This window comes from Platichthys flesus, chromosome 2, assembly GCF_949316205.1.
Source record: "Platichthys flesus chromosome 2, fPlaFle2.1, whole genome shotgun sequence".
NCBI lineage: Eukaryota > Metazoa > Chordata > Actinopteri > Pleuronectiformes > Pleuronectidae > Platichthys > Platichthys flesus.
In genome coordinates this window covers 6,946,586-6,966,021 of record NC_084946.1, presented here as the reverse complement: position 1 = coordinate 6,966,021, position 19,436 = coordinate 6,946,586, and the positions used below count along the sequence as shown (strand labels likewise).

Below are 19,436 nucleotides of genomic sequence, written 5' to 3'. Positions count from 1 at the left end.
CAGCATCTATGGACCTAATCTTTACTCAAGACAAACAGGGTTCAGGTTAAACTCATTCATTGTATATTTTCAAAAGTTGAATGAAACTGGGACATAATGTGATTAGTTTTGAGAGTTAAGGTAAGAAAAGCGACTGTTTTATCCCAAAGCCAACCCAGACCAAAAGCCCTGATGTTCCCAGCCCTCGTGATTCCTGCTCACTCCCATCCTTCAGGTTCAGTGTGTAAACTGTTGTTTTGCCGTCATGTTTTGCACCACATTAAACTCTTCCAGAGCGCTCTCGCAGAGGTCTTGTTTTCCTTTGCAATTGCAGCCAAAAGAGCCAAATCCATTGTTTTAGCAGAAAAATGTGATACACCCTCAAACGCCGCGGCCTGCTTCATGAGGTGTAAGTGATCTTGAATCCATTATTTATGACCTCCTTTTTGCTGCCATTACACTGAAGAGCGGGACCCGGCTGTACACGGCACTGTTGTGCTAAACAGTTCTCCAGCAGAAAAAGCCACTTGCGTCTTCACACTTCAAATCTGCTCTGATTAATGCTCGACTCAGTCGCTGCGTGCAACATTTTACAGCGGCGGCCGTTCGGAGGGAGACCTGGGTCGATGCCGAACAACACGATGAGGCAATCGGTGTTGCTGAGCAGGCTGTGTCCTGGTGACAAGAATGCCCAGGGGTTTATGGGTGACATATTAACATCTGACAGTATCAATACAGTTTTATTGATGGATTACAGCGTCCTGTTACAGACCCAGTCGGCGAGGTGTTTGAAAATGAAATGTTATACCTTATAAATTGAGTTGAGACCCCTGATGCTATCATCAGAGGTAGCACTGTGCAAAAGCAAAAGGAAATGTCAACATTTATCTTCTAATAAAGTCTAGTGGTGCTCTGTGAACTTCAAACTTAACGACCCAAGACAATTTAATTTGACTAATTACCTGATGGAAAATCGGATCTTCATTGCTTCAAAAAAGACCTGGCCATGTCTAAAATATATGTTGAAGTTTAAGCTGTCAGACATTCAGGATTATTTATATGAAATGATTTAGTCCATTAAATAAAAAAAAACAATAGCTCAAAAAGATAAAACAAATACATTTGCTACTGTACCATCCTGCTGTTTGTTTAAAAAAAGACACAAAAAAAGATTCTCTTTTACAGAATACTCTGTTGCAATTAAAGCAATAGTTTCACATTTGACCAAGGAAAACATCAAAACCACAATAATATCATATTTTATTTTTACATCTTAGCCATTGACCGTGTATAAAAATTGGCCATCTTGCACAGTGATGATCGAGGGATAAAGCGACAGTTGCGAGCTCCTGTTGTAACACATCAAATAACAAGTCATTTAACTTGACTTTTAAGTTTGATCTTTGTCCCATCCGCTCACATGAAGGAGGTGGGATATGTTACCTATACTGCAGCAAGCCACTAGGTGGCGATCAAGACGCTTCGGGAGACAGACATCTTTATATATAGTCTATGGTATCAAACAAACAAGATATTACCTGTTATTGAGCAGGAGGTGGCTGTTTGGCATTTTGATATTTCCAGACAGAATCAACAGTTTTAACTTAATTTATGCAATGCTAAGCTAACTTTCTAATCGAGCTATAGCTTCTTATTTAGCATAGGAGTTGTGTGAATCTTCTCATGTAACTCTCAGGAAGAAAGCAAACAATTTATTTATTTAAGTTAATTTGCTCATTAAAAAGCACCTTGGCACCCACTATTGTTTCGTTGTGATCTGATTTAATTTGAAGCATCGAGTGCGATGAGCCCGTGTGTTCTCCTGTGTTGCTGTTGACTCGATGAAGGCTGTGGATCATTGTCTTCCACTGTTTGATATCTCATGTGTTATTCATTGAAAAGCTGTTTTGCTGTTTGCGCTCCTCATGCTTCCTGCTGACTTTACATGGTGTCACTTTAACCGGCTGCTGTGTGTACTCAGACGGATTGCCAATAAATAGAAGTGGAAGGTTTTTGTCAAGCTGCATTATTATTTTGTATTCTCTTCGGTTGTTGTGAGGTGACTCGCACAATCAGGGACTCACAGAATCATGTTTCACTTACTTTTAATATCTCTGCTTTAAAACATGGGGTGTTTCATAATCAAATTAAATGAATCACAATCATATCCATATATAACTGATGTGTTCTTCTCTCATTATTTGTCATGAGTGGAATAATATTTATCAAAGCATCAGTCTTGTTGGTATTAAGTTTGAGTCTAATACATTTAGCTAACACGATCATGATTGTTTTTTGCCTCCATTGACCCATCAAGAGGTATCTAAAAAAACAATTCAAATGTCCACGTTGTAAAGGTATCAGGCTTTTATTCAACATTAATACCAAGCTGGGGAAACATTGCACTCCGAGTTCTCTAATTACAATGCAGCTAATGTATTATTTCCTCCCCATGTGGGATTACTTTCATCTTCCCCATTAAGATGCACATTTTGTTTGGATACTCAAATTACAAACCCCATATTAAATCTGACTGTGCAAAAGGCATTGATCATAGCCCCGATAGCTGCACTCCAACTTTGATTTAATTTGCACTTCCATTAATATCTATGAGACGTCCGATTGTCGTCTTGGGCATATTGATGGTATTGTAAGCCCTGCCTTCATATAATGTTCCCCAGCGGCAATGAGGAAATGTTACAGAGAATTAGGCCGAGAAGCAGGCTCAGTGGAACTGGCACTGCAGTCGGAAATTCATTACCCTAATAAATAGAGGGGGGAAATAGCGGAAATCTTAAGAGAGATTTCTCTCTTCCCCCTCCTCTCTCTCGCTCTCTCTCCCACCACAAAAACACAAAAAAGCCCTCACTTTGGCCAGAGAGTGGGTGACTGGAACATAGGTGCCTCTTATTATTGCTGTCTGTGCACCCAGGGTTCTTCTTCGGACCCTAAGATGTCTTCAAAATGGGCCAATGATTCAATAGAGAAGCAGTCACTTACTGTATGTCCATCATGAGGCTTTATGTCTACACAACTGTATATGGCTGCATCGCTGATTATTACATCAATGAGCTTAAATCTCATTAAAATCTTCAGAATAGGATTAAATGGCATTATTAAAAGAAAGTACAAGTAAAACTCCAGTAGTAGTATCAGTCGCAGCTAGATAAGTGTCAAGCCACGCTGATTTCTTATGTTGATTAATGAAGTGCCAGCTGAGTATATGTACTGTTCTCTTCCTTTGTGGAGGCCGTGACATGATGTGTTCTATGGGGAAAACACTGGTGGAGCCGAGAGACATGAGTTATGCTGTAATTAATGCAATCATGAAGATGAAAATAGCTGTTGTTGCAACCAGAAAACGACAATGAAAAGCGTGTGAAGTGAAGGTGGAAGAAGATTCATTGTTGGGTGACTGCGTTCGGAGACCACGCGGTCCTCCGAGGCCGTCGCCGCGGCTCGACAGTGTATCTTTCGGTAAGAGGCATCTCCGAAACAAATATGTTTTACTGCGTCCCTCATTTCCTGCATTTTATTCCAACTGCGAGCTTTTTCAGTGGATGGCACAATTTCCCTTTTTGTTTTGAAAAAAAAGGGGGAGGGCTGCGCTTCTCTTACGATTCTGCCAGAGTGATTCATTTGCGGGTCATTAAAAAACTCGTCTTTTGAAAGCGTTAGGCTGCTCAGGTGGCGAAGCCCGTGCAGGGGAGACATGTCGTAAATAAAGGCAGCTACATTTCAAATGCCATAAATAGGGGACACCTAAGGACCTTGCATGATTGCAGACATCTAATCATTTAATTTATGCGTGTCTAAAGGAGCCCTCATTAACATTCAAGTAGCACTCATCTGTCTAGCGGGATCATTCCAACGGCTGCATCACTCTCAGATGGAACGTATCTATTTGGGCAACACAGCATGGCTACGCACTCAGCAAGCACCTTCCCGCTTTCTCCCTCAATGTCATGAGAGACACAGCATGTAACTCTCATAACTTACAGTGTGTGATTTGTGATCCAGTGATTGTGTTGCTGTTAATATTGAGAACCTTTGACAAAGTTAAAGTCGTATTCTCTAGGTCACAATGCAGCGTCGGGGCCTCGCACTTCTGACTGTGTTGCAGCAAACCCTGTGACCTCATCTCAAAGCAGTCTGGACCAAAGGTGCATGTTGGGAGTGTATTTGCAGACGATCATCAGCCGCCTTTTGATGGAGACAACTGAAGCCTGTGATGTTTATTTTTGAATATCGTCTGAAGTCTGTGTTAACACTGCGATACTGTAACACACCTCAGCGTCTGCACAGCAGATACATGTATGACAGGAATTCAATAGTAATTGGCGTGGATTGCTTCTGACACGTGCTGCTAGCTGACAGCTGCTTTGTTCTATGGTCAGATCTCATATTTAACACATGAAAGAGACGGGATCCTTCACACTCTGCTAAGGACTGATAGCAAGTCTGACACTTGCCTCAGAAGACAGGGGAGTTTTTCTCTCTGTGGCGGAGAATGAAGTCAAGTTGCATTCAGCGCTTCTTTTTTCTCATCCCTGCCAAATAAATGAAGGTATACTCGGGCAGTTTTTTACAAGGAACACAGTAACCATCACAGAGGAAGCGCAATGTGTATGAGGGAATTATTGGCAGGATTTTCCTGCAGCAAGGAGGCATATTTAAAAACTCTAACTATATTTAAAACCTTGCATGAGTAGTCTGTAAACATGAAGAACTGTTGTGAACACGACATGCACTGTGGGTTAGCGTCTATACAGTGAGATGGACTTTGCAAATTGAGGATTTACAACAGTGAGACGGGGAGAAGAAAATAATAGATTTTTCTTTTTTGATACTATCCTCCAGTTGTCTAATTGTAGCTCAACAAAATAATCTACACACAACAGGCCTGTTACCTTTTGATGTGCACATATGACAGACAGAGCTGCATATGGATGTTACACAGAGTTACACAAAGTTATTGCCATGAAGACAATAACACCAAATGCAGCTTTGGAACAATGGTAGTGAAGAAAAACAACACAATTGAATACAATTTAGAAAAAATGAAAGGTGAAGTAGGTGGTTGTGGGGAAATACATTTGAACTCAACAGCAAAACAAATACAGTGCCTTACTCAGAAGCTGAATTCCATGACTACACACCTAGGGTCTGTGGTGGAAATTATAGGTATGGACTACACCAAGTTTTATGTGATACAAATACATTTGTCTACTGGTTGAATTATTCGTAGCCTTAATAAACTACATTTTTTCAGAGACCATAGGAAATAAATTACAGACTGAAGCTCATCGCATTGTATAATGAAAATAATCCAAATTATTAATGAACTACTTCACTTTGTCGGGTTACAGGTAAAATTGACCAAACAGAAGAAATCCTCTCAATCTTTGTCCATTCTTGAGCCGGCTGTGACACAATTTTATTCTTACACTCGCCCAAAAAATGTTCTCCAACATGGCCCTCAACGTTGTCCTAGTCAGTCTGCCAGAGAATGGTTTCAATCTATATCTGAGTTAGCTAGCTCGCTAATCAGATACACAATATCAGAGTCTTAGTTTGATATCAAATTTACACATCATCAGCCCAAATCTAGGAGAAAGAAAAGCAGACACAGATTTTCAGTAGGTTTTATAAACTCTGAGGACCTTTAGGAAAGTGTAAATATTTGTGGGGTAATGTGACACGTCCACTCATCAGCCCAGAAGACCTGCAACACCCCCTCTGTATAAGGTAAGGCAAAGGCAGGGGCCTGTTAATGACTTGGTGTTAAACACCCCATTTTAACCGATGCACAAGGAGTGAGAGAGGCATGCTCGTCTCTATAGGCAGTATCCGGCAGCATTTTGATGTCTCTAACAAGAACACAATAAATTGTTCCTCATTATTCAGTAATTAACTCCAATGCGCCAGGTCCCCATCCCCCTGCGCCACGCTCTAAATCACCACCCTCCTCCCCTCTTCTCCTCCTGCTACACAGCTCTTTAATTTCCTCTATGCTGTGGGGGGTGGGGGCAAGAGAGGAGTGGAAGGGGGGTACACACACAGCTTGATGCACTCCATCATTCCCTTGCCACCCTCCTGTCACCCCTTTGCCCTACCCCAGCCGCATCCCCCTCCCTCCCTCCCTCTCTTCCTTCCTTTCCATCCCCATGCCAACTCCTCACCAGTGTGTGCTCTCCCCGCAGGACGCCACCTGGTTAAAGCAGGGAGGGGTCAGCTGAGCCGGGGACGACAGGCTTCAGTCACGTTCAACGTGGTGAGATGAGCAGCGCCTTGCACTATCAAGGCATCAGAACTCGCCCCCCGGCTCCGCTCGCTGTCTTCTTTGCAGGGCTTTCCCCTTCCTCCCGTGCTCTTAATTGTTCGAATGAGGTCATTAATTGGAGGCTGAGTCAAATCACCTGTCATTTCAGCTGGGAATCCTCCGCTGATTGAAAGGTATCATAAAAAGCTGCCCAGGGCCTGGTTTCTGCAGTGCCTGCTGGGAGCTCCCTTCCTGCCTTGACAATCTCAGCCCATGGGCACACAACTCACTTCACTGGCAGCGGCGGAGATTAGGTGGGTACAGACTTGGGTGACACACATCCACGCTCATGGCCCAAATATAGATTCAAGAGAGTCAGTAGTGTCAGGCGCAATTCCTGGAGGATGTTATGGGGAGTGTTCGCTTGCCACTGTACTATTAACGCCCCTGACCTAATTGAGGATGTTGCTTCCACACAAGCCACTTCTCTGTAAGAGAGTGAGGTCAGGTTCATTTGTGGGGGTAATTGTGAAATTGGCATGTAAACTAGGACAATATGATAAATGACAAAAAAATTAGGACAGATGTCACATTTCTTGATAGATTGTTCATAAATTTAGACATGTCCTGCTGCAATCACAGATGTGATGTGGTAGTCCAGCAATAAAACTACATTAATAACTGTATATGTTGTATCGACTGTCCTTCTGCTGTTACAGTTTCAAGGGGCAGAATGTCGTCTTCTTGGCCATCATATTATTCAAAAACATTCTTCACCTTGTGACAGCTACACTGCACAGCAAGGCACTGAGAGCTGCACTCCCAGACACTTAAAAACACTCAATTTACTAAAGAAAAATCACACTGAATGTGTCCGCAGTATTGACACAGAAAGACCATTAGAAAAACAGTCCTAAATTATTCTGAAGGCACAATGCTACATTAGGCTTTGGGACCCACTTTTTTTTCCACATTGACTTCAGCTGGAGGAACACTACACAAGATGCTGACAAACCCGCTGTTTGACATAAAAACCCTCTAAACACATGGCATTAATATTTAATGGTGCTGCTTCCTCAGGAGGCCACTCTGGGCTGCAGTGCTGTGTCTGAGGGGAGATGGTATTAGTGCTGTGAGCTCTGGAGGAAGAGCAGCTTCACACTAATGAAGCGATCAGGGCCTGAACTCTGAAGAAACCTCACATCCGATTAGTGAGCAGAGATGCATGTAAACATGGCGGAGCTGCACGCGATTAGATCACTTTGTTAATGCGAGTCTTGTGTCACCAAACAAAACAGCGGAATATCGTGCAGTGTTTGGAAGTATTTAGCTTGCTACAACACATTGCACATTTAATCATTTCACTATTAATCTTTCTTTTTGACTCTCTGTGCAAGTGTTTCGAATTAGGATGTAAACCGGGGGAGTAGCATGAAAGCTAATGGGTTACCACTGTCCTCTGAGCAACCATTACGGTGCATGCACATGTTGTATGGCAGTGAAAACCACCTGACCTTGTCCACATCCGCTCGGCTCAGGATGGGACAGCGTTTGAACCGTGGCCAGCAAAGGACAGGCCATTTGGATGTTATTAAAAAAAACATTAGTTTCTGAAGCCTGGGCTGCTCCCAGAGCCATCAGGTAATTTGAAAGGGATCCAGCGAGTTTAAGATGTGCAGATGTTTTCGCTTTAAAACTGGCATCTGTTTATGAAGGCACACTTTATGTTCGAAAAACCACAAAGGACCACCAATAGGTTTTATGGAGCAGTATCAGCTAGAGCACTCAGCTTTGTAATTGTGCTACACCAAGTAATGAGAAAATTGGTCACAAGCAGTGTTCCCTGTAGATGTAACCCGTAACATACAATTTTGCACAGCTTGTGTAGTATCCACATTTATTTTTTTGTAGTCACACTGCTTTCTGAGCTCCTGTGGAGCTCTTAGGAGGTCACACACGGTCAGTTCAGCACATAATTCATATCAAAGGAGTAATTCCATCTAAAAATACATGTAACTTCATACAAGGCCTTTGAAAAAAGCACCTTGAGCTTTCACAGAGTCAACTTCTTATAATTCTGTGCATATTATTTTAACCCTCTTTTTCTAAATACTGTGAATGTGAAGGTTTAAAGGGATAGTTCATTATCTACTCACCAGTGTGCCGATGGAGGGGTGGGTGAAGTGTTTGAGTCAACAAAAAACACTTTTGGAGTTGCAGCCAAATCCTATACCATTGAAATAACTGGTAACTACTTCTTCAAGCATTAAACAAACTGCAGAAAGAAACATGAAATGCCTCCATAGTGCTCCTGTCGTGTCATCCAAGTGTCCGTAAACCCCGAAATTCAAATTTGACTCAGTCCAGCGTCATTAAGCCTAGAAGTCTGACACTGGAAGTAGCGATGCCCTTTGGCGAGAGTTCGTGTGCAGTGTTTCCTGTGTGTGCGAGCATCAACGTGGCTCCGAAGAGGATATCAGAGGTCATCTAGGCTAAAAACATGGTGTTAATGATATTCCTGACTGAACTATCACAAAGCTTCATATGCTCCCTCGAGAGAACTTTGAGGAACATGAGGAAGTAGAAAATGTGATGATTGAAAAGCATTTCTGGATTTCTTCAAATTTAGGATGGCACGGTTGTTGTGCAGCACTGTCACCTCACAGGAAGATGATTTCTCGGCCGAGTTTCAGTTTTAAATTGAGTTTGATTGGGTCAAGAAGAAATATTGTGGTTTATTCTGCCTGTAGTGAATAAATAAGGAAATATATATATATATATATATATATATATATATATATATCTGTCCTATAGGTACACTCAATATTAAAGTGTGGTAAAGCTTCTATAATATGTAGAATAAAATAAAAAGTTATATTTGTATTTTGCTAAATGAGTAGCACTCAGGTCTTGTGCTGCACTGCGGCTGACTTCTAGTTGTATCTTTATATAAAATAACCAAACAAGCACATTAAAAGAAATGATGTACAACCAAGAGAATATAAAAATCGATTCAACAATAAAAGGAAAAAAAAGTAAAAACGTCTGCCACATACTTTACTGTCGGCAATACAAGGCAAAGAAATCAATGTGACTTACAGTATATTTGGTAGATGACCACATTACATTAGTGTGTAAACTGCAGCGGCACCACAGGAAACTAAAGTAAAGTAAGTAAATAAAAACTCAATAAAACCTGCGTGGTGTGTATTTAAATTGAAGAAAACAAAGACATAATACAGTGGATTGTAAAAGCACAGATTCTGTAAAATATTAAATCATTTACGAGCTACAGATTTGGAGATGAATTACAGCGACAGCTCACTGTATATCTGCACATATAATACTGAATTATCAAACTATGGCATTTCAGATGCGTTACCTGTGTTTCTCTCTTTCTTACAGGACTGTAGCAGGAGTGTGTAACTGGAACAACATGCGATGGCAGTACTTCTGACGCCTGCACTATAACAGTCTGTTATAGTGGGATTCCTCTCATCGTCTTTATGTGTAATAGCAGAAAACAAATGTTTGGTAATTGAGCTTGATCCAGTAACACTCAGTTGTGCACCTCTGACCTGTCTGAGAAACAGATGGTGCTTAAGAACAATGTTGTGTTGTACTGTTCACTGTTTCTAACACCGACATGCCAGCCAGGCTCCTGTGTCCATTTCCCATTATGTGACAAGGACATCTTTCAGACTGAAGTGATCCAAACACTGATCTACCACTTGAGAGAACTGTCTTTGAGAACAGGGGTTGAGGGGAGCGTCAAGGACGAGTGTCTCACAAATGCCACATCCAGCAGCTCCTGTGTTTCCAGTGGCACTTGAACTGAAATGGGCAGGCTCAACAGGGGACAGGCTTCAAGACTTTTTTTCTCGACACTTCAGAAAAACGTTGCAGCTGGAGAGCCTATTGGTGTGTCAGTATCAACAGAGCAGCGATGGATTTCACAGGCCTGGGGCCAGTGGATTGTTTGTGGTGACACTGCTGCTTCGTTGCATGGTGATTCGGTACAGTACAATTTAGATTCAGCACACTACTTAACTCGGACTGTTACAGTATTCATTCATTAAGGTGATAGTTACAGCCATGATATTAGTAATAACGTATTAGGAGGAGCAGGTCAGAGATAAAGGAATATGTATTTACAATAACATTGACAGGATGTATCAGCAAATTTCGCATTAGATTGTGGGACAAGGTATAATAGTAACGTTAATAGCCAGTTATTACCATTATTATAGCAACTGCCCCCAAAACGTGATGTTGTATCAGTATTGTTGCATTAATCCATTTCATATAGCTCACTTTATATGAAATATATGAGAAATATTGTTTGTTTCACACATTTATGTATCTGGAGTGACTATTGGGCCGACATTAGGGCTATCACCTTGGAATAACACTTCAAGTTTAAATAAGTTGTGTTTTTCCTGCTCTTCCACACTGCCGACATTGTTTGAAACTAGCGGAATCTGGCTCCTGAGTGATAAACTGGCTTTTCCGATATTTGATGATAACTGTAGAAATCTGAGCAGCCACCACTATAAGAAAGTTGCTATTTTCCTACATAAATAATCAGATGGTTTGGTTTCATAAATATCCATGGAGCCTAGATTATTAAATTACTTCATTTTAAAACATTGTATGAATCCACTTTTACTGTATTTTACTATGGTTGAAAGCATCTGCCATATAAAGGCAGTGTGTAATGTATTTACTGGATGTAATACTTTTTTTCAGATAATGGATTGACAGCCTCAATACATAAAACTTCCCATACAGTCATCTTGACAGGTTTTATTTTGAAATGATTGAGGTTAAATTTGTCCGTGTTGAACAGGAAGTATTGGAAACAGATACAGTATTTTGCAATAAACAGAGGAACCACTGATGCTGAACCACAACTATCAACAGTCTCACTACAATTTCTCCTTTATACCTCAAACATAACATGGAAAACCTAACAGACCCTTTTTTCACAGAAATATAAAATACGCCTTGACAGGAAACACAAACACAGTAGGTGTGATTAATAATAGTGTGTGCATTCAGTTCCTGGCTCTACTGTTCAGGCTCGCTGCTTTAAAAATGGGTAACAGCGGTTGTCAATCATTTAGGTCCACTTGGCTTTTCCTGTCAAAGTCAAACTGTCTGAGATGAAATGGGTCAGTTTCATAGATTTAGGCCATTACATTATATAGATACAAGGTCACATGCATTCACAGATGCATTATCTATATTTATTGTCATTTTAACACCACAAATGTTGCATGTAACAGCTTTGATATAATTTTCTGTGCATTTATCAGAGTTTTAGCCTGAAGAAACTGTCCACTTCACAGTCTGATCTTTGCATATCCAGCAAGTTCCTTAGGGTAATGAGTATTGTTTTCCTCCTAGCGGAAGCACAACTCAGAAACCTCCATCGCCAGCTCCAGACAATCCCCTCCTTCATTACAGGCACTGAGCAGACCACAGTCCAAGTCCGTGCACGAGTCACCGTCACTGCTGGATGCAGACTCTGCTGCTGCTGTGATGACCTGCTTGTAGTTGGGGCAGCAGTTGCTGCTGTTGAAGCGGCAGAAGAGGCAGTTGAGGATGATTCCTGCACAGTCAACTGAGGGAGACACACCCATTCAGGAAGGACGTTAAGTTTTATAAAAGCTTATAACCCCTTCACGCTTTTGCAAAGACCTCTTTGAAATAATTTGTGATGTTTAAACCATATCTGGGGACATAAATCATTTGTGCTGCTATAAGAGCTGCTTGTCTTCACTTATATCTTATAACGTTTTAAAAGCATCCTTTGCTTCCTTTATACATACATAATTTAGGAAATCATGCCCCACTCCCTCAGAGAGACAAGCAAGAAAGCTGTTTGGAGACATAATCAATTACTCCAAGTCTCTCTTGTATTTTTTCAGGAGCAGTTCCAAATTGTGGTGTGGCTGCAGTGGAGCAATGTTGTGTGTCTTCCCAGCAGCCTTTGCCAAATGGTGCCCCCTCGGGTGCTATGAAGCGTGAGATCATCAAGTGACACTGACCATGAACAGACATTTACTCACACACAAGAAATGTTGTTGGAAAGACCCTATGACGTGTGTTGCAAAGAATTCAGAGAAGATATAGTGTATTTCCTTCTAGGTTGCAAAATTTAATGAATTTGCTATTAAAAATATATATAAATTGAAATCTGCATCCAGATCCGGGTCTGCATCATAATACATTTTGATAAAGATATTACACTCTATGGGATGAATTATCCACAAATTTAGCTAATGGTGATTTAAATTCATTCAGTTGTTATTGTATGAGCAAGATGACACTACATTCAACTCGTACTTGTTATCAGCATGTATCCACAATATGTGATTGCAATTGTGCACTGCTTTCATGAATTTAATCAGAGGTCAGAACTGTAACAGTCGGACAGGAAATAAGATTTGTAAGAAGAGCATGGTTATCTGAATATATAAAAGTATAAAAATATAAACTAATTGCCTCAGTGTGAATGTTATGATGTGACTTTTGTGATTTCGAAATGACAGGATTAAATCATCTGCACCGAAGCCAAGAAGAATAGGCTCAGCACAAATACAGAAATATGGTAACTAGTTATTCAGATTCCGTTCTACGTAGAAGACCAAATCTCATTAGTGGATGTAATGATCAAGTGAGAAGAAGGTGGCTTAGACGGATTTAGTTCTCTTGAGGTTTTACAATTGCACCAAGTCTAAATTATGAATGGTTGTTCCATTGTTTGAAGTTTTCAACAGCGTGCCAACCTATTTGTTTCGGACATGGCCGTGAAGGGGTATAGTGTCATCCCTTTCCTCTATGTGATGAAGGGGTATTCGCCATCAAGCCCTTCAAACACCCCTTTAACTGTAGTGTATTCAGGACCCCCTCAAATGCTTCACGGGTAAAATGCTCAGAAATATAAGTATGAAATCTTGCAAAAATATTCACAAATTATCTTATTTTTATCCAGTAGAAAATGAAAATGTAATTCACGGAGTCAAAACAAGCGTTTAAACAGTCTGAGTGAGAGCAACGAGTAACGTTCGTAACTTGTGTGTCCAGTATATGAAATTTGAAAAAATACATTCCTGCTCATGTTTTAACCTTTTCAGTGTGAGGCAGACGCTTCTATGGACAGGACTAAGAACCGATGTAAACACGCTGACTGACTGTGCATTGATCAATAAATGAATCTGTCCCGTCTGTCTTGCAGTTGTCAGATGTATCACCATTATAATGTAAGTTGATAACGGTTTTTAATATAATAACCTTAGTTGATATTGTTTGTCAATGTAATAAGGTTGGTTGGCTGATGATGTAGCGAGTGTCCTGATTCCCAGGGGACTTCCCTAGTGGCTCTTTCTAAAGGGGGAACCTCCCAGAGGGGCACTTCATATCTAGGGGTAGGTCCATAATACTCTCCTTTTGTGATTATGTGCCTAAAAGAGACAACAATCTCCTAAAGCTTTGTCACAGTGACGTTGCTATTCCTGGTACCATAGTTCCCTTTTATATGATAATAAATATGATTTTTTTGGATAAAGTAATTGTCACTGCTTACATTACTCCGTCATTTTCCATATTCACATCTAACATTGAGGATAAATGAGCCTAAAGCAGACTCATGAACTGTTTAAGAAGTACGAATCTACTTTTGTAACAGGAACCAGTCTAGCTCCAGCCTCAGCTGCTTCCAGTTTTAATGCTAAACTAGGCTAGCTAGGTCCTGACTCCGTATTAACACATGATATGACATTTTCTAATCCTTTGAAAAGAAAGTGAATAAGTGTATTTCCTAAAATGTTGAACTACCTCTTTAATTAAAATTAGTTATTTTAAAGTGACTTATTTAATATTTAATTTAATACAAGAGCATAAGTCTGTGGTGTAATCACTAATGCTGCGTGTACAGTAGCGAGTCTACTTTGGTGGCCTTTTTTTTTCATTAGTCTTCCTATTTTTTGCTGTAGTTTCAATTTCTTAATTATTCACACATTTTCATAATTGATCATATGAGCTGCATTTAAGCATTCCCACTGCATAGTGAGGCATAAAGCTTGTAATTTGTCAAGTTCTTTATTCTGTCTTTGGTCTATGGCATTATTATGATGCATATTAATGATCATTTATTTCATCAGTGCAGAATCAGTGTTTGGATGAAAAAGTTAATTTCCTTACAGTTTTTACAGAGGATTCAATGCAAGGTTTATTTTCCCCGAGAAGCCTTCACTGCGTATTTCTCTGAACGGCTTTGGCAGCTTTGGCATGCAGTTTGACGGTGTCAGGCGCAGGGGTGAGTAAGTGCTGATGTCACTAACCATCCATGTTGCTCTGGGGTGAAGAAGACAGAGACTCTGTGGAGGAAGAGGCTTTGGAGGAAGATCTCCTCAGGTACTTTTTCAAAGAGAACCGAGGGGAAGAGGATCTGTCACACTCTCTGAGCTGCTGAGCATCTGTGTCCCCACTGGTGTCCCCAGCCTTATTCTCTGCAGGTCCCCAGTTTCTGACTTGAGCCTCAAATTGAATCCTTTCTGTAAGAGACAAAATGTTAAATAATAAATAACGACACACTTATTAGCAACAGGTACTGATGCTGACTGATTGACTCAGTCATTTGCAGCACAGCTGAGGACTGTATTCGTCAGCTGTCGTCTGCACTTGTCTATGTCTCAGAAGAGAAAAGTAACAAGGCTGTTTCACCATTTGAAACTGCAGTAATTAATTTGAAAAAGTTGAACCGGACAATTTACTGCCAATAGTAGTGGCTTTGTGGTAATGTTACCATACAGTAATCCTGTGTACAATTTTTTTAATCAAACACTATGTTCTCCACTTTCACGGTTGGAGATTTCTTTCTGCCAGCACAAGAATACTTTAAAAAGTCTTTATACTGTCACAGGACACGGCAGCTATCCAGTAGAACCAGACTGTTGAGATTCTTTGAGGGTTAGACACTGTAGAAACAGTGAATGCCACAGGGAGTGGGAGTAAAACGGATAAATCACAGCCTTGAAACAGTTTAAAAGACTTTGCTGAGATTCAAATTAGTGAACAACAACAAGACATTCCTTTTAACTGCACGAGCCAAATGCTTTTTTAATGGGAAAAAAACATTTTTGGAAAAACATATTGTCTTCCTTTCTGAGAATGATAAGGCAAATGATGCATGCAAGCTGAATTTATTGTTAACAGTCCAGGTCATGGCCTGTTGCTGTCCAGTGCTTGCCTACTAGCAACTCTTAAGCTTGTTAATTGACTTGTTATATCTTGTTTGTTAACCAGGATGTCAGGCAAGCAATTTCATGGTGACAAGAGTTAAATGATACATGAATTTGATTTCTCACGATCTTTGGACACAGCCAAGCTGGCACCTTCCCTATTTCCAGACAAGCTGAGCTAATAATCTCATGGTAACCGCGAAGGATACAGCTAACTGAGCTCGATTCAAAGTAAAGAAACCAGATCCCCTGAACAGCCAATTGGTTTTCCCTTCCCACTTTATGCTAAGCCAACCAAACTATTGCTTTAAAGTCTATGTCCCGACATCGGACGACATCTACAATCTTTGTGATGGACATGCCACTGGTCAATGATAAAAAAAAGTTTACTGTTTGATTTGTTTGCCCTGTCGTCAAGTGGAAACCGGAAATAGAGTCCTAAGCTTAGTAGTTTAATAGCAAAGTGTATCCAACACATAAAGCCTGCACACCCACACAAGTGTTTTTAATGACTCGGGCTGATTAGACATGGTCACGTTAAAAATGTTATTATGCGCATTTATTACGTTCCAAAACTCAAGTGCCAGGTCAACCAGTCATTCAAATGGGTGCTACAAAATGAACAGGAGGGTGGAGCTGTCAGTCAAACACAATTTGTCCACACCTTCGTGGTCCTGAGAATGGGAGTAATCAGATAACACCTGTGTGGGCGGACTGAAGGCGTGCACAAGCTTTAATGAGGCTGGTAGTGCTCAATGTTGGATGAAATTTAGTGCATGGAACTACTGATTGATTCAAAATGGACAATTGTCAATTTGGTTATTTGTGTCCAAACCCAACCAAAGCCTGATGTAGTTCATCTCAGCTGCCCTCAGTTTGTATTACTCTGTGCCTGACACACATGGTTATTGCTTGCTTCGGTCGATAACAGACATATGCAGCGTAACAAATCTGCCCAGCCAATGTGACCAACCTGAAACTGAATATCATTTCAGAAATTTTTGTCTGACTTTTGTCGGTTGATCCAAACTCTAATGTGGAGTCTTGCACTAATAGACACAACATACAGCAAAAGACCAGTCGAGCTTCTCAATGTGCAATTGTTACAGTGGAGATGTGTGATACTCCAGATCAGTGGTGTTATATATGACGATCAAATGGAAGGTGGAGCATATTAACATATTGTACAAACCTCAAAGGCATAATGACTGAGGCAAAAATGACGGCGTTGGGGATCTCAACATTTTCCTGTGACATTTTATAAGGTACAAACTATGTATGGCTATAAATAGAGTATAGTAACTTATCAACCAATGAAAAACGTTGTACAAATGTATAAGTTGTGTGTTCAGGGCTTTGTAAAAATTCAAAGTCCAAGGTTGGGAAGTTTTAAGATCAGTATGTCAACATCAAATCTAAACTGATATTAATGAATTGCGATGGTTGCAGAGTGTTTACTTTTTCACCACCTATTTGAAATGAATTATTCAACATTCCTTTCTCTGGTTTATTTAACATTTAATGGCTAATGATTTATTCAAACTCTGGGCACATTTTGAAAGTCAAATAAACTGGATTTGTCTTGTTTGTCTTACCTAAACTGTTGAGAGACAGATACAAATGGACGTTCCTCAGGGCTGTATTGGCCATTTTTAAGATTTAAGTGGCTGTTTTGTAATAAATATGTAATAGCAAAGTTAAAAATATGTTCTTGTGTTAACACTGTCAGGTTTTATCCCTCACTGGAAATGTCTTTAATTTCATTGGCCACATCTCAGTGGCTGAAATGAGAAGCCAAGAAGGAAGGAATTGGTTTTTGAAGAACAACAAGTTTAAAAATAAACTTCAAACTCAGCACAGTCTGAGTGTATGTTTGAGCTGAGAAGCAGCGTGATGCTCCGGGGTTATCTAATGAATTAAGTAAGAAGCGCAGCTAGTCCGTGCCCATGACCATTAGCTGATAGAGAAATTAGGCCTGCAGGCATACTTTGCATTTTTCAGGTTTTGTTCCAGTGTTTGGCCAAGCCACACTCACTTATTAGACAACACAGTAAACTCAGAGCGGTGGATGGAGGATAATTTCACATCATGTTTTAAATCAAAATGCAAACTCAAAGTTGCAGCACAACAGTCGAGCAGAAAACCCCCAAAACAATTAAAGAAATCTACGTCCGCAAGATGTCAAATGTTCAACATAAAATAACACAGAATAGAAGTAAGCACACTCAGGGAGCTGCTTCAGGACGAGTAAGACGGAGGATAACACAGACGACTGCACATTATCATAACAGAGATTTACAAGAAACACAGTGAATCAGTGGCCATGCTCTGACTTTTTCCACAGACCTGAGTCACGTTACTTACCTCCTCTCACCCGGCGAGAGCCCTCCTCAGCAGCGTTCGCCCTCCCTTTGTCTCTCACATCGGCTCTCAACGTCATTTCATCTGCCATCTGGTCCATTGCATCACAAATAGAGAATGTACTTAGTAGGACAAACCGGATTACCTCAAACCGAAAACATGAGGCTCCACACAACTCAGGCCAATGTGAGTCAACGTCTGACACCGAAACCACAGCTCGGTTTCTCCGTACTCATGTCAGCTCTCAGGATGTGTCATAGTCTTCTGGTCCTGGCTGTGGCGGAAGCTTTTCACTTCGGCAAAGCTGGGAGCATCCAGGACAAAGTAGCCTTTACATTGCACAGGGTCCATTTGGCCTGCTGCCTACTGTACTGTAAACCTCTCTGATGTTCCAGTGACGTTGGCAAAAAATACTGGAGATCCACTCCGATCACAGCATAAAGGAGACAAAGTCAGAAACATTTTATTAGTTTGAGTGAGTCTCGCCCTTTAAGTGAAAATGAAGCTAAAGGCAAAGCATCACATCATAAAAGGAAACATCACTTTAAAATATCAGTCACTCTACTAGAGTAGTGCTCGTTCTAAACCTGCCTGTTTGTAATGTTCTGTTCTCTGGTCCTGAATTATTCCTTGTCATCACTGAGTCCTCCTCAAAGAGTTCTACAATGACTTTTTAATGTTTGTGTTTAGTCGACAGTGCAGAGTAAAGTGAAACAACTTTTTGATCATCCTACCTGGTTTATCTGAGATTTCTTATGTATTTTTAGTTTTGATAGTCAATGTTCCTATTAAAATTAAATTGAATGTGCTTCATTACTGTTCACATGTGTTTCTATTATATATATGTTCCACTGAACTCACATACATTGCAAGACGGCTATTTCAGAGGAAGTTGTTACCTTGATGAAGGAATGAGCACTGGAAAACACCCGTAAATGTCTGTGCTGGTCTGATGTGGTGAAGGCCATTTGCCAATGACTGTTGTTTATCTGAGGACGTGGAAGAGGACATATTCAGCTCAGACGGCAGACTGAACACATGCTGCCCCATTCCCGCTGACAGCTACAGAGCACTAGTCACCTGTTCATTACATTTTTTATCTAAGAGTATTGCGTGCCCACATCACACAAAATTCGTCACTTTACGTCTTTGAGTCATTAGGAAGATACATGCCAAGGGTGAATTTTCTGAGGATACCAATTATTGTAAAGAGAAGTAACACATTTTCCACATATGAACATAGTTCTTGTAAACACACTCGCACACACACACACACACACACACACACACACACACACACATCTCAGTCCCTGCTTCGAGGCAGTGTTTCTGCTGAACATATTTATGAGGCAGCGAGTGCCAGTTTGTATGTTGGGGTGAAACATGCGGTGAAACATGCATAGTGAGCTGCATTCAAATTTCTCCCAATACAAGCCAACTAATTTACTCTAATTAGGCTCAACACTAGAGTTGCATTTTAATGGACGCCCCGCTGTGTTTGCATATGTTTAGAGAACAAGAGCCATGCTAATTGAAAAATTAAGATGTGAGAGTATTTGTCTACTGAACTCACACTATGCTGCGCT

At 40.6% G+C, this 19,436-nt stretch overlaps 1 protein-coding gene across 1 annotated transcript; it reads right to left on the bottom strand.

Annotated features, from left to right (window-relative positions):
- Positions 1-11,050: 11,050 nt before the first annotated feature.
- Positions 11,051-17,950, bottom strand: mdfic2 (MyoD family inhibitor domain containing 2). The gene is made up of 3 exons (XM_062394620.1): positions 17,854-17,950; positions 14,590-14,802; positions 11,051-11,867 (listed from the first exon to the last, which is right to left on the bottom strand). The coding sequence occupies exons 1-3, from the start codon at positions 17,948-17,950 to the stop codon at positions 11,647-11,649; spliced, it is 531 nt and encodes a 176-aa protein (XP_062250604.1). The 3' UTR covers positions 11,051-11,646.
- Positions 17,951-19,436: the final 1,486 nt, after the last annotated feature.

Excerpts from the sequence above, each read along its gene's own strand:
- mdfic2 (XM_062394620.1), bottom strand. The coding sequence starts at position 17,950 with ATGGACCAGATGGCAGATGAAATGACGTTGAGAGCCGATGTGAGAGAC. Across the intron at positions 14,803-17,853 it reads CTCTCGCCGGGTGAGAGGAG|AAAGGATTCAATTTGAGGCT; the intron begins GTAAGTAACGTG and ends TGTCTCTTACAG. Across the intron at positions 11,868-14,589 it reads ACCCCAGAGCAACATGGATG|TTGACTGTGCAGGAATCATC; the intron begins GTTAGTGACATC and ends TGTCTCCCTCAG.